Source organism: Cyclopterus lumpus, chromosome 18, assembly GCF_009769545.1.
Source record: "Cyclopterus lumpus isolate fCycLum1 chromosome 18, fCycLum1.pri, whole genome shotgun sequence".
In the NCBI taxonomy this organism is placed as follows: Eukaryota; Metazoa; Chordata; class Actinopteri; order Perciformes; family Cyclopteridae; genus Cyclopterus; species Cyclopterus lumpus.
The window spans coordinates 3,215,053-3,229,165 of NC_046983.1; the positions used below are offsets into that span (position 1 = coordinate 3,215,053).

The window sequence follows — 14,113 nt, forward strand, 5'->3', positions numbered from 1 at the left end:
ACGTGTGTGTGTGTGTGTGTGTGTGTGTGTTTCGAGACCAAACATCTCCGAGACTAAACACCATCACCAGGGAGCCTGTGACTCATTCTAGTGTCCTATACCCTCGCTAACCCGAGCACCGGAATCCAAAACAACTCCCCTCGGTTCCTTTGGTGTAAAGCCATTACAGATATTTATTTGTTTCTCATTCTAACACACTTATTAATGTGTTGTTTATATGTATGGAAACAAAAATGCAGCTAAAAATCAATGCCACACATTTATAGCATCGAGCTCATTTAAATAAAAAAAAGTTAAAATACATAAAGCGGTAGAAAAACACTAACTAAAAACTCAAGAATTCATCAATAAAACCAGTTTCAGTTGGAGTTGTCCAGGTGAGGACTTCCACGTGCTGATACCTTTTGATTTCATCGTTGTTTTTCATCAATATCACGTCTTCCATAATAATGAACCCCTTTAAAAATGATGTTGTCTGCGTTTAAACAAGTGAAAGGGGAAGAGGGGAGGAGGCGAGGAAAGGAAAGAAGAGGTGCAGACAGGTGTGCGATCTTTCCAAGGAGCTGGAAGGCAGCAGATGGGGGGGGGGGTGTAGGAGGTGGTGGTCGGGGACGGGAGGGAAGGGGGAAGGGGGGGTGTAGCTATGGCGATGACATGGAATGTTCACGTCGCCCCTGGCAACACATCATTAGCTGATGGCCCTCGCGGGGCTTGGTGGATGCTGAGTCCAGACCTGTTGCCCCCCCCCACCCCCCCCACCCCCCTCCCTTTCACCGGCTGCCACGGACGCCGGTGGGATTTCGGGAATGCCAGAACATTCCTGGAGGTGAGGAGGCAACGTGACGCTCCGGGAGGGAAATACCTGCAGATAATATTCCAATCGTGAATATTGCCATTTTAGAAATATGTTGTACCCTGGAGGTAAAAAAAAAATGAAACAATTCCACATTCTTTTTTTTTTTAAAGGACATCGGCTGCGATCGATTGATCTGCTGATTATTTTCTCAAGTTTAGTCATTTGGTTCATGAAGAAATGCCAGTAAAAAAGTCATAATACGTAATTTACTGTAATTCAAGACGACGAAAAGCAGCATTTGAGACACTGGAGCTGCCAAAAGCTTTTTAAAAAACTATCAAAAAAGACTTAAAACTATTAAAGAAAGACTCATATTTGGCGGACCTCCTTTCTAAAGGTCAGCGTGGCCCTTTTCTCACCGTGCAGGAGCAGATATTGTTTTCGAAATATGCACTTAACAAGCTTACGCTGTGTACACAATAATGCAGACGCCTGCTCGAAGGGCGAACGCACTGCGTGTAGAAAGTTAACGAGTCTCAGTCATAACAAAGTTAATAGTTGGGTTGGATTTGTACAATTTCTTCGTGAAATATGTTTGCATTTTAAAAACCTTGGCGAATGAATCCGCACGTCGTGCTCTAAACGTACACTTTGAACCCCTCTGACAGTCAAAAGCTGCGTATCGGCTCGTCTCAAAGAGCTTTCGTGGCCTGCAGGCCTCCATCTCATCGGCTCGGTGTCATTCGGAGTGTTTTTCGGAGACGACGGACCCCCCCGGGCGAAGAGTCTTTAAGCGATGTCAAACATGAGTCGTGTGGGAGAGAACGGGAGACGGGACAGATGTCGTGTTACGCAATCCAGGAGTTTTTTTTTGCAAATTGTCAGATGTATATTTTGCTCAAAAAGGGCAATAAATGTTTTTCTGTTGCCTCATTGGTCCCCTCTTGTCTCTGTGGTTCCTCTCGTTGATCCGTTCTAACTTCAAAATAGTCAAAACATAATTGTGTTTTTTTTAGTCCCTTTTTGTGCAAAAAAAATGCTGGAAAAAAATCTCCATCGGATATAAAAACAGACCAAAAAAGTCTGTTAAAAGTTGTTATAAAATGAACGTCTTGTGGTTTTGGAGCACAACAAAGCACTTTGAACATTGGTTTGTTGTCACTAAACCAGTAAATCTGTATCTTTTTTAACTAAACATGGAGGAAATGTAGCTTACACACACACACACACACACGCACACACACACACGCAGCTCTCTGGCCAGCTAGAGCGTGAGCGAGTGGGCTATTTTAGGAACAAGAGGAGCCGGCTAAATAAATACGAGGGGCAACCGCCCTCTGTTGACAAACACACACGGACCCCGGTTACGCCGCGCTGTCGCGCCGCAGGCATTGACGAGGGAGAAGAAGAAGAAAAAGAAGAAAAAAAAGAAAGGCCAACAGCACGACACGAACTTTCTATAGCGAGATGTTTGAAGTTGCTTCTGATGCAAATGGAGATGATAAGAGGAACCCCCCCCCCCCCCCCCCCCCACCCCCCGCCCCCCTTCAGGAAGCAGTATTGTTTTGCAGTGCAGGTTGGCACAATGATCATCTGTCCCCCCCCCCCCCTCATTAGTGGCCGTTTTGGGGCCACGAGTGGGCGACGGGGGAACGGAGCCAGAGGACTAGCGGAGGGCCCTTTGCTCCGTGATGAAGAGGCGCGGGGCGAAGTCGGTGGGAAGCGGTGCCAGGTGGTGTTGATCTGCCCTTCAGCCAGGGGGGGGGGGGGGGGGGGGGGGGGGGGGGGGAGGGGCGGGGCAATGAGAGCTGGTCAGTTAAAACAGATGGTTGCACATGGTGTGTGTGTATGTGGAACTGTAATTATTGTAAATAAAAGTATTTGTTGTTGTAAGTCACGTTTTTTTTGCTCCAATGATGTTCAATTCTGCATGATTTGTTTTACTAGTTTCACTTGATAAATTCTTTTGCACGCAACTTCTCAAGCTTCAAATTGGCTCTGCGTGTGCAATTAAAAAATCTTCCCATATAGCCAAAGATATTAAAAGCAATGCTGTATGTATGTGGTACACATGGCGAGTCTCTTTGCAACAGTTTGACTGGTAGGGGGGGGGGTTTCAAGGGGGACCAGAAACCCGGGAACAAGAGCTCTTTGTTGTGTGACGTTATGGCGCTACACCTGCCAAGAGTCCTCTGACCCTACCTGGGTCCCACCAGGTATGAAGCCTCGAGTCGGGTCAAGGCGACCCCCCCCCCGGGGTTGCTTTGTGGGCGCGTGCCAACGGACGGAGTGACCCTGAAAACACTCCCTCAAAAAGGGCCTTTAAAAGCAGCCGCTACTCCCCCCCCCCTCAGTAAACAAGACCCTGTATCGCTCTGGGAGTGCCTGTTTTAAAACTCCTCCGGATACGAATGTTCTGGAGGAGTTCACACATTGGATTTATAAGACTGCGGAGGGGTCAAAAATGACTAAAAACGATAAATAAAGAGACAATCAACCAATCGATCAATCACAACTTTGAATTAAAAGACTGACTGCTGCTCATCGGCCCTGCCACGGATGATGGATAGTGCCGGTGGGGGTTCAACCGCGGGTGATGCTAAGTATACTAAATTACACCTGACTGACGTGGTATTTCCCCCTCTGGATAGGCCGAGGAGACAAATTGGGAAGTCTCTCTGATTTCTGACTTGAGATTGATTTGTGTGGATGATGTATTTTATATTGGTTTTAACCAGCAGGACAATGTCTATCTTTAAACCTGCAGAACAACCCATACACAGAACAATCCCATTATTATCCGTGTGAGAGAGGGTAAAAATAAAAGTGCAATAACAGGATATAGGCTACGATGAGGTTGACAATACTGGTAGAATAAGTGATACAAAAGATATCTTAAAAGTGAGATTAATAGGAAACAAAAAAGACAAGAAGAGGAAGGTAATACTCAAATGTCAACATAACATCTGCAGGTCAGACTCTGTAGAAGACGTGTTTTGAGGCATTTAATCTACAAGTTATTGCCTTGGATGCATGTACAACAATAAGCTGTGGCAAAGCCGAGCACGTCGCCCGGAGGCTGTTTTTCTTCTTCTTTTCTTCTCAAAAGAATGTGGCATCATCATCTTTGGCAGCCGGCTTCGGTGAAGTTATCGCAAAAGAAAAGAAGAAAGCGAGACAAATACAGACGAGCTGGCATAAGAAGAAGAATCCAATAAAGTACCCAACCGAGGTATGTTGTTGACTTTGAATCTCCGAGGTTGTTACCTGTGCTGCCTGGATTACCTGGCTGGCAGAGGGGAGAGAGGGAGCGAAGGACGAGGGTGAGACAAAGGCGGTTGTGGGGTGGGGGGGGGGAGGTATCCATAATTACAGGGTCAGGCGGAGACACCGTGAGGCGGTAATAGCACACAATAACTGACACATCTGATGTGCCAATGATAGTGTTCCTATCACAGTTGGGCATGTGGGCTGTGGCCGGGGTTTACCTCACCGCGGTGACGGTAACCAGGGATACACAGACTGGGTGGAGGGGAAAAATTAAGAAAGAATTAGGGGAAAAGTAATTTCAATTAAGGAAATTGAGTTTTTGAGGGTAAATTCATCCTTAAGGTGTGAAGTGAAAACAAACATGGCCGCCGCTATGGTTTTGCGTGTCCTTGTCTGAGGTAGAGGTGGTTGCCTTTGCCATTATGTTTTTATATCCGATGACACAACTGCAAAACTACGGGGAAAAAAAAGATGTGCTTTTACTTTGCAAAATGCTAACATGCTAACGGGCTAACATGCTAACGGGCTAAGCGATTCCTGGCCTGTTGGCTTTGGCTGATTTGATCCCTTTTTAAAGCTTCAACACTAACTGAAGGTAAACTTAGGCGAGCTAAGCTAAGCCCCCCCCCACCCCCCCCCCCGCCTCACAGAAGTTAAAGCTAACGTTGCCACGCTAAAGGTAAACTTAAGCAGGCTGGAAGTGCTGCGCACACATTTGTTTTTGTTGGGTCCACACGAGCCAGCGAACATATAGGCTGCTACCAAACGGGTGAATGTCAGCACCTTTACTACCCACAGTACGACGACAATACCGTGGACTTGAGTATGATATTAACGTCTCGATTAAAGAGCATTAGCAGTAATTAGAAAGCCAGTCACACACACACACACACACACACACACACACACACACCTTGTCCCTACAGGAGCCGGCGGTTCAGACCACCACCACAGTGACTGACAAACAAAAGAAGATGTGTTCCCTCTGCACCGGCATGCATACGGTAATTGCAGTGAAAAATGTTTGACTTAAAGGGCTGCTGTTGGTGTGTAATGCCAGAATAATGATGTTACAGGGGGGGGGGCGGGGGGGGCATCAAAGCGAAGCAGGAATTGAATCTGTCAGGCTCTCTGACTTCAAAACAAGCTGAAAGTCCTCAGGGGGGGTAGTGGGGTGGGGGGTTTGAACTCTAAATCAGCCATAAAAAACCTCTTGGAAAAAACCCGATGGAGCGCCATTCATCACTTATTTCGGGAAGAGGGGGGGGGGGGGAGGCTGGAGGGGGAGGGGGGGCAACTTCAAGCCTGCAAAATCCGTGCACATCTGACGACGACGACGACGACTCTCGTGGGGTAAAAAGTAAAGAAAAGGAGCGACGAGTTAAGAAAGCTTGAAAGGGACAAGATAAACAAAAGATGAAGCGAGGAAAGGAAGAATGAAGGAGCAGTAGATCGGAGGTGTAATCCCTCTGAAGTGCAAACAGCCCCGAGGGGAGCGATGGCATTAAGGTCCAACAAGCTACGACAGCTCTCCCACCGAGCACCCAGCCAGCCAAAACGCTGCCCCACCTCAGCTCCTCTCTGACAAGCCTAGAGACCTTCACAAACACCCCCCCACCCCTCCCTCCCCGAGGCCTGCACATAGATGGAACCCCCCCCCCCCCCCCCCCCCCCCTCCCACCACCACCACCTCTTCTTCGCCCTGCTCTCTGTTTCTGCTCGTCTTCCTTTTTTCTTTTTTAAACCGAGAGAGAGAAAAGAGCGATAAACAAAATCTGGTAAAAAAAAAAAAAAAAAAAAAAAGCGTGCGGTGGAATGTTAAGCCGACACCGCGGCCCGAGAGTCCCCCGCCGCCTTTGTGCTCGCACGACCTCTGACCCCCGGAGTTCACCGCGACCAATCGGGGGACAAACTCGCAGCGTGTGCTTCGTCAAAAGAGGAAAAAATGGCAGAGGGGGGGGGGGGCGGGGGTCCGATACGAGAGGGAGACGGAGGTGGTGGGGGGGGTTCCTTGCTGCCATTTGTTGGCACAACTTTTATATTTGATGAGTTTGACATAATGTTTGCACCAGCGGCCAAAACTCACAAGACCTTCGGTGCCACATCATCTGATAAAATACATAAACAGAAAATAATGGATCAATCATTTCTAGGAACTACTGAAGAGGGCCAAGTCACTCAATCAGATAGATGAAAGGGGGAGGGGGGGGGGGGCTGCTCCACATCTGCACCAAAGAAAACAGACTTAATGAATCATACCCGTAAACATTGAACAGAAGAGGGTTCGTACCAGGAGATGCACATCGGGATGGATTTGAGGCATCTGAAGTATGACACCCTTTCACTCTTACCGAGAGAAAGGGTGAACGCGCAGATGAAGAGATGGGGAACGGGGGCGCAGGAAGGCAGCGTCTGTCAACATCGATGCCAACGCTACTCTCTCCCTTCGCTGTTGTTTTTGGATGTTTTAACAAAGAATTCTCACGGAATCTCGAGGATCTCGGAGATTGCGTAACATTCCTCAGAGTCGACGGGCGATGACCCCCCCCCCACCCCCCCGTGCACGGTTTCTGTATCCAAAGAAAAGTTTACGGAGGTCGTCGTCTGCACGTCGGGAAAGATAACAATGCAACGCGTGTATCATATCAGTCGCTCCTCAATCTTTTCTCATCGCATGCAAGATAAACTTCCGTCTTCACGGGAAAAACTATTGTATTCAGGAAAAGATCGTTGGTTGGTGTTGAGATAACTAATAAACCCATCGCTGCATCTGCCCAGCTATCAGTACTTTTAAACCAATAAAACTCCTAGTTGGAGTCACATATAAAGTCATAAACGGCTTCTAGCTTCTCAAATCTGTTTTACATCATTGTAAAGTAATAACTTTTAGTTTAGGATGTTGTGTTCAGGTACTCTGCCGCTCTCTGGTTTTCGTGTTGCGTTCAAGTGCATCTTTTTTCTTTTTTTTTTGCACACTTGATATTGGGTTCTTACACATTGACTCGAGCTTTTCTTCATCTGTGTACCCCCAAAAAGGAAAGTGAGTGCGTCCTTTGAAAAAAGGTCTTTCGTCCCACCTGCACTGTCAAAAACACACCAATACGGAGACGTGTACAACTTTACGGGGGCTGGGAAAAACATGCACACAATGCATGTGAGCGCCACACAGGCTGCAGGGTCTTAAACGTGGGCGTGGGAGAGGAGTAGCAGGGGCTTTTCAACGGTACGTTAAACCTACTATGCGTGGTTTATAGGTTTATAGGTTTCCTAATGCACTTAACTGACAAAGTATTTTTCCCTCTGATGAAACTACAGAGAGAAAAGTGTGTGTGTGTGGGGGGTATTCCAGCTTAGAGAACATGCAAAGAAATGAGGGTTATGGCGAGAGGGAAAGGAGACGGCGAGGGAAGAGACATCTGCATCCAGACGCCTTCAGACCCACAACGTGGACCACGGACTGAGGGACTGAGCCAGAGCAGCTGACCCAGTCACCTCTCTATGTCTCTCTCTCTTTCTCTCTCTCTCTCTCTCTCTCTGCCGATCACATTTCAAAAGAACTTTTTCACGAGCACGACTAATCTCATCTTGACCCAAATCATCAGCTCTCAGAGTTGTTTTCAGGCAAAAGCCTTTTGGGGGAAATGTAATCTACAGTACACTAATATATAATATTCTATAGTATAATGTAATCTACAGTACACTCATATATAATATTATATAGTATAATGTAATCTACAGCGCGTACACTAACACGCGTGTGAATTCCTGGAAATATGAAAACAATAAATTAGGTTTGTCAGGTGTCTCTGCAACACAATCAGGTGTTTTTTTTGGGTGCTAGTCACCTTCTGTTTCTCTTTAATTGATGCTTCAGTGTGCATCGTGAATCAGAAGCACTTGAAGATGTCGTAGAGGGCATAACTAACACAAGCGGGGGGGCGGGGGGGGGGGGGGCACGGCGAGCTCCTGCAGGAGGCGGAGGAGGAACCAGCACGCCGCAAATCAAGCCACAAATCTAACCGGTTAATGGACTTGTGGAAGCAGCGAGGGGCAAAGAGAGAAGCGAGCGGGTTGAAGGAGGGGAGGAGGGGAGAAGGGAAAGGAAAGAGGAGGTGTGGTGGTGGTGGTGGGGGGGCCACGGCTGAGTTGGGGAGGGTCTAACAACTACAAATCAAGCAGTGATCAGTCGCCTCACTTAGCGTTTCAGGAATGTTCCAGCCGATAGCACCTGCAGGGAGTGGGGAGACAGCCTGACAAGTCCTGCCAAGCTCTGGAGGAATTCAACCAAAAAGGGGGGGGGGGAGTAAATGGATGTCCCTGCACCGATTGGCAGCGAGTGCGTTTTTTTAGCATCATTCATGCAAGGACCTACTTTTTCTGCAACAACTGGAGTTACATGCACAGTTTGCGGGCTGTGCAACAAAAGTAGGTTTCTTAATTAAGGAAAAAAGTAATAATAACAAAAATCAGATGACAATTAAACCAGTGTTTTTGCATATTTTCACCCACGTACTGCAAATGTTATTAACATATAAATATATCATTTTAAAATGTGCCGATTGCAGCTTTTCAAATGTCGGGATTCAACGTTTTTTTGGGTTCTTTCTTAACGGTGAACTGAATATGTTTTGTTTCTTTGGACCATTGGGTCGGATAAAAAAACAAGGAAATTATGAATGCCCCCCCCCCCCCTTTTCAATGCATGTTTCTAAATTTAAAGGCAAAAAAAATTATTTATTGATGAATAGAGCCGGGGGATAAAAGTTGCAAAAACACCGAAACTTTAAAGTTTATACAAATACAAATACAGGACGTAAGAGGACAAAAATGTCCATTTCCGCCATGAACTACGCCCACACGCGTGTGTACAACACATCCATCTTTGCATTCCAACCAACGTAGAGGTATTTCCTCACCGTCCAGGTAGCACAGAGTCACCCGCTCCAACCTTTGACTCCTTTCCTCTCCTCTCCTTCCCCTCGTGCTCCCTTCCTCCCTTCTCCTCGCCATTCCTCCTCACCCGAGTGTGATGTTTCCTCTGTGCCGACAGCTGTGTCACCCTTACGTCTCCCTTTTTTTTTACTGAAACATCTTCTTTTTTTTTGGAGCCGGCGTTAAAATAATCTATAAATATAACAACGAGGCTAAAGAAATAGTGAGATACCTGAAAAATGGATTTGGGTTTGATTGCTAATGATAAAAAATAAAACTAAGTGGTCCACAAGTTACTGTACTTACCTCCCACTAGCTTGTAGCTAGCTAACAGTCAGTTGGGTTAGCAAGCGAGCTAAACAATGCTAACACACTGCTCCAAAAGATACACATATTTCCAAATGTATCGTTCATCTGGCTCGATAAACCGAAGTCCAGTTTTAGCATCATAACTAGCTAGCGAACTAGCTTCTCAACGTGCTAACTGGAAAGTAAGTGAGAGCTAAAAGAGGCTACGGTTGGTTAGCTGAACACACAATTCCATTGTTTCTGTCCAACAAATGACATCGACTGAAATCTGTCAAATAAATAGTGGTTTTATCTCAACGTATAGAGGTTAAACGACCTTAAGAAGTAACCAACACTGTCACATTTTGGAGAGAAATGCAAGGTATGTATGTGAGCATAAATAACTTTTCTTATGCTTTCAGGACATGAATTTAAAGATTAACTTTAACTTTAAAAACCCACTAACTCCGAGCTAGACCGCCGCTTCACCACGGCGATACCCAAAGACGCAGTTACCGAGGTAACGGCAGCCCAGACCACACAATGAATTCATCTGGCTGTCACTCAACACACACACACACATTTCACACCGATTAGCTCGAATGTTTCCCCGTCAGCATCCCTGACTCACTTGGCTCGTAAAGCAAGGCACTACCTCTGCTGAGGTTGAGGGTTCGAATCCCTCTGCAGTTCAATGATGAAGTTCATCACATTGTTGTGGTAGATTTTACTCATGTGCTTTACTTAAAAACAACTTTTAAGGTATTTTAATTTGAGTTTCAACAAGACATTTTTGTACTTATGATACGTTTTAGGATAAAGTAGCAATAATAAGTCATTCTGATGTCACATTTATAAGCAGTATATAAACATTTCATGAATAATTCACAACACACTGTAATAGTAGTTGAAAGCTGATTTTTCCGAACAAAAAATAGATATTGGATGATAATATTGTAATACTATAGTACTGTACAATAATTAACACATTAAGCTGCTTACAACTACTTTTTTATGTCTTATGAACATATTATGTATTAAATGTTTATATTGTGGTTGTAAATGCTGAATAGGAAGGCTTAGAGTAAAGTTTTAAATTTAGGATATACACTGGACATTTTTCATGGTTCAGATCTGAGTTTTTTTTTTTTTTTTTCATACAAATCTGATCTATTATGAATTTGAAAGTAAGTATTTGAAATTCTGAAATGAGAATATAATGCAAAACAAAGCTAAATAGATTCACAGCATTTCAAGTAGGCCGTATGCCTTCAAACAGATGAATGAAACACCACGTAAAGGTTTAAATTGTGCACATTTGAAGAAATTATCCCTGGGTTGTCTTGGAAAGGTGTGGTTTCGGGAAAAAAAGAGGCTTACTTTAAATATTCATTAGGGGGGCGGGGCTTGACATGCAAATGAGTCTGAGCGCGCCCACTCAAAATATGAGCTGCTTTTTTTCCAGTCCCTCGGGCTACTAATATCAGCAAACTTCACATTAACGCATGAAAACACGCACAAAAAAACACCCATTGAGGGCCACTGCACTTGGAATATTAATTTACATAAAAATGACAAATAAAAAGCTACTTAAAAACAGTGACTATAAACTTTCCTTCAAGATGTCGTAGAGCATGTTCAGATATGTGTCTCCTCATGCCGCAGACTGAAGACACGCACGAGGGAATAGAGCCACGAAGGAGACCTGTGCACGCGTGCACGTCTCCGGACAACGTGCGTATAGGAGTCACGTTATTAACGCGTAATTCATGCACACGCACACAAATACAAACTGCCATTTAAAAGGTGTTAAAAGAAAGGGTCGCTTCGGAGACGTTGACGTGCAACACCGTGTGATGAAAAGACGCAAAGCAACGCGTCCGGCTTCACAGTGCGCGTGCGTGTGTTTATATGCACATAAGAGCCACGCCACCTGAAGGAGCACAATAATAAGCAAAAGGGGACTTACTCCGTGCGCAGATCCCACCGCCAAGGCGACGGCTATCACACAAATCCTGCCGGAGACACACAAACATGTTGGTTAGTTTGGGGTTTTTTTTTTCTCCTGGCAGGTGAACTGCGCCGGAGCTCGGCGGCTCAAGTGTCCGCCGGCAAGCCGCCGGGACCCGGGCGGCCGCTCGCGGAAGCCGAGAGAAACTTTCTGGAGGAATAAGTTTGGGGAGAGAGAGAGAGAGAGAGAGAGAGAATAAAAATGGCTTACAGGAGTTTCATTTTGATCCGACTGGCGGAGAGGGGGGAACCGCTTGGTCGAGACTCGATCCCTCTTGTCTTCACCGGCAAGCCACTTCAAACGCGCTCATCGACGGCTCCAAAAAAAAAATTACCCCCCAAAAAAATCCCTGTCATCTACCCCGAGAGAGAGAGAGAGAGACACAGAGAAGAGATAAAGTAGTGCCAACGCCAAACACACGCCGCGTTTACACACACACACACACACACACACGCACACGCTCGCGCACGCATTCAAACACCAACCAGCATATTCTTTAAAAAAAAAAAAAAAGGATATTTCTTTCATAAAATGAGAGCTTATCCAACTCACCAAAAGTTGCGGCGGTGAAGTCGCTGCTGCGCTCTCGGGGCTGTTGCGCTTCGACTCAGCAGCGCAGCACAGCAGCGGGGAGGGGCGGGGCCTACGCATGTCACTCATGCCTCCATTTACCTTTTTGGCTGCGAGCAGGAGATCTTACCCACGCGCGCGCACCCGCGCGCACAGACTGGGGAGACCTCTTCAAACCGCTTGGTGCTGCAGAAGGAGGCTCTTCAAACCGTCAAAAAGTCTGCATTCGGTTTTTAATCCATGAAAAAAAAGCAACAAATAAAATAAAAGGAAATATTCAAATGGTATAGATATTGTAAAATTATTATGATGCTTAATTATGATCTTATAACAACCTGTATGAACATGTTTTCCTTTATTTTATCCTCAAAAAGTGAATAAATCGATAATTGCTGTACTTTTAAATGACCTTGTGATTCGCTATGATACATTATCACATAATCAATACAATGGTCATATACTCTACTAATAAGTCTGCTACTAAACAGTGAGCTGTATGTAATGGTGGTTGCATGATAGTTCTTTTGTGAGTCATACATTTTGTTATAATCTGACACATATTGTTTTTCTTTTAACTTCAACATTATATCCTGCAAATATATATTAGGAATATAATAGCTTTGTGTAGTGAGAATTATATTTATCGTAAATGTATGTAATTTCGTTATTACAGACACTGGTGGGCGTTAAGTGAACTGCGGTCAGCATACTGTTGCATCGTCCAAAACGGCGAGATTACATTACAATCACATGTTAAATTTAGAATAACGTTAGCTGCCGTCTTTCACGTTCATATATTTTATTTGCGACTTTGGCTCGACGATAACAACTGGCTAACCTTAGCTTAGCTTAGGTTACAGTTTGCTATACCCACCCCCTGCCTTGGGTTAGCATAGGACGCAATTAGCACACACTTCATTTATTGTTCGCAAAAATCTAAAGCGCCACGTTAGCTACACGCCGTTGGCCGTGTCGGCACATTAATTCTTTGTGGGTTTTTACTGCAAAAACGTCGCCTGTACTTTACATAGAAATCAGTCGAAATTCTGTTGTATGGCAAGCGAGAAACGCACGATAACTGTTACACGCGGAAGCCGACCTTTAAGTAAGAGACGACATTAAAAACCGTGAACGCCTCGGTCCCGATCTGCCGCTCTGCACATGGTGCAGACACTGAGTTACTCGGGTTGCAAACAGTCCTCATTTAGCTCCTGAATGTTCTATTTTAGTTCAACTTGACCTGAGTGAGTCTTCAACAGTTTGTCACGGCGTTATAATTCATGCACCGTCAGATTTTGTTGACATTACACTCGTGTTCCCAGTCGACATGAAGGCATCTTTTGCTTTTCAGCTGCGGAGCACCGCAGGGATCCTTCCTGGGACCTTCTTTTTTTTTTTTTGCACTTTGCCGTATAGGACTTTGCTTGGCTTATTATTGTCATTGTTGCAAGTATTAGTACATTTATAACCCAAACTATATCCCCATATGCATGTGTAGCTTAAATAGTTCAAACCGAAGAAGCTCACACTTTCTTCAAAGTATAACGTCACACTTTGTTAAACTTTGAAGAAATTGTCGTTTTTGAAGAGTTTCCAGATCTCATCTCTAATCTTAAAGAGCTAAAAGAAATAAAATGCAAGTCGAGAGTGAACATTGTGAAACAGATCAATGATCATTAACTCCTGTTTACTTTACAACTTCAAGCCCCCCATAAAGGATTTCACCTGCATTTGAGGTGTTTTAGTTGGTTCAGTCTCGCTGTCATGAACATTTTATATTTCATGATTAATTATAAGTAAAAAGAAGAACTGTGTATTTATGTCACGTGTGTTTCGGAAGGGTTTTTGACAATCTTCTTTTATTTGATAAAAACATATCGGCGGCTTCTCGCTTGATACCACATTTTAAAAAGAAAGGCGTTCATATGAGAAGAAGAGCATGATGTTCTTTGGTTCGTGAAGTACACCAATCCCTGCAGGAATGCAACTTGTCCCGGGGTATAACAGTCAAATAAAGGTCTAATGTCAAACCTTTTTTTTTTTTTTTTTTTTTTTTGTGGCCTCAGGCGTAGTATTGGGAGGCACGCACGCAGGAGGAAGGCATCAAATCCATCCGCGAGGTCCTAACATGAAACACTTAAAAAAAAAATTAATTGAGAGGGATTTTTTTTTAAAGATATCAATATTTGGACTAATATGTCACACATTGGTTTCCAGAGCATTACACCTCGAGACGAATATCTTCC

General features: G+C 44.7%; 1 protein-coding gene across 2 annotated transcripts in view; it reads right to left on the minus strand.

Moving 5' to 3' along the window:
* The window catches only part of col4a6 (collagen, type IV, alpha 6), an 85,010-nt gene extending 73,124 nt beyond the window's left edge, over positions 1-11,886 (minus strand). For both annotated transcript variants that reach the window (XM_034556740.1, XM_034556738.1), the window contains exons 1-3: positions 11,850-11,886; positions 11,508-11,653; positions 11,256-11,301 (exon numbers count right to left, since the gene is read on the minus strand). In XM_034556740.1, coding sequence (XP_034412631.1) covers positions 11,256-11,301; positions 11,508-11,518 — 57 coding nt within the window. In that variant the 5' untranslated portion in view covers positions 11,519-11,653; positions 11,850-11,886. The remainder of the gene's footprint in view (positions 1-11,255; positions 11,302-11,507; positions 11,654-11,849) is intronic.
* Between the last annotated feature and the right edge of the window lie 2,227 nt (positions 11,887-14,113).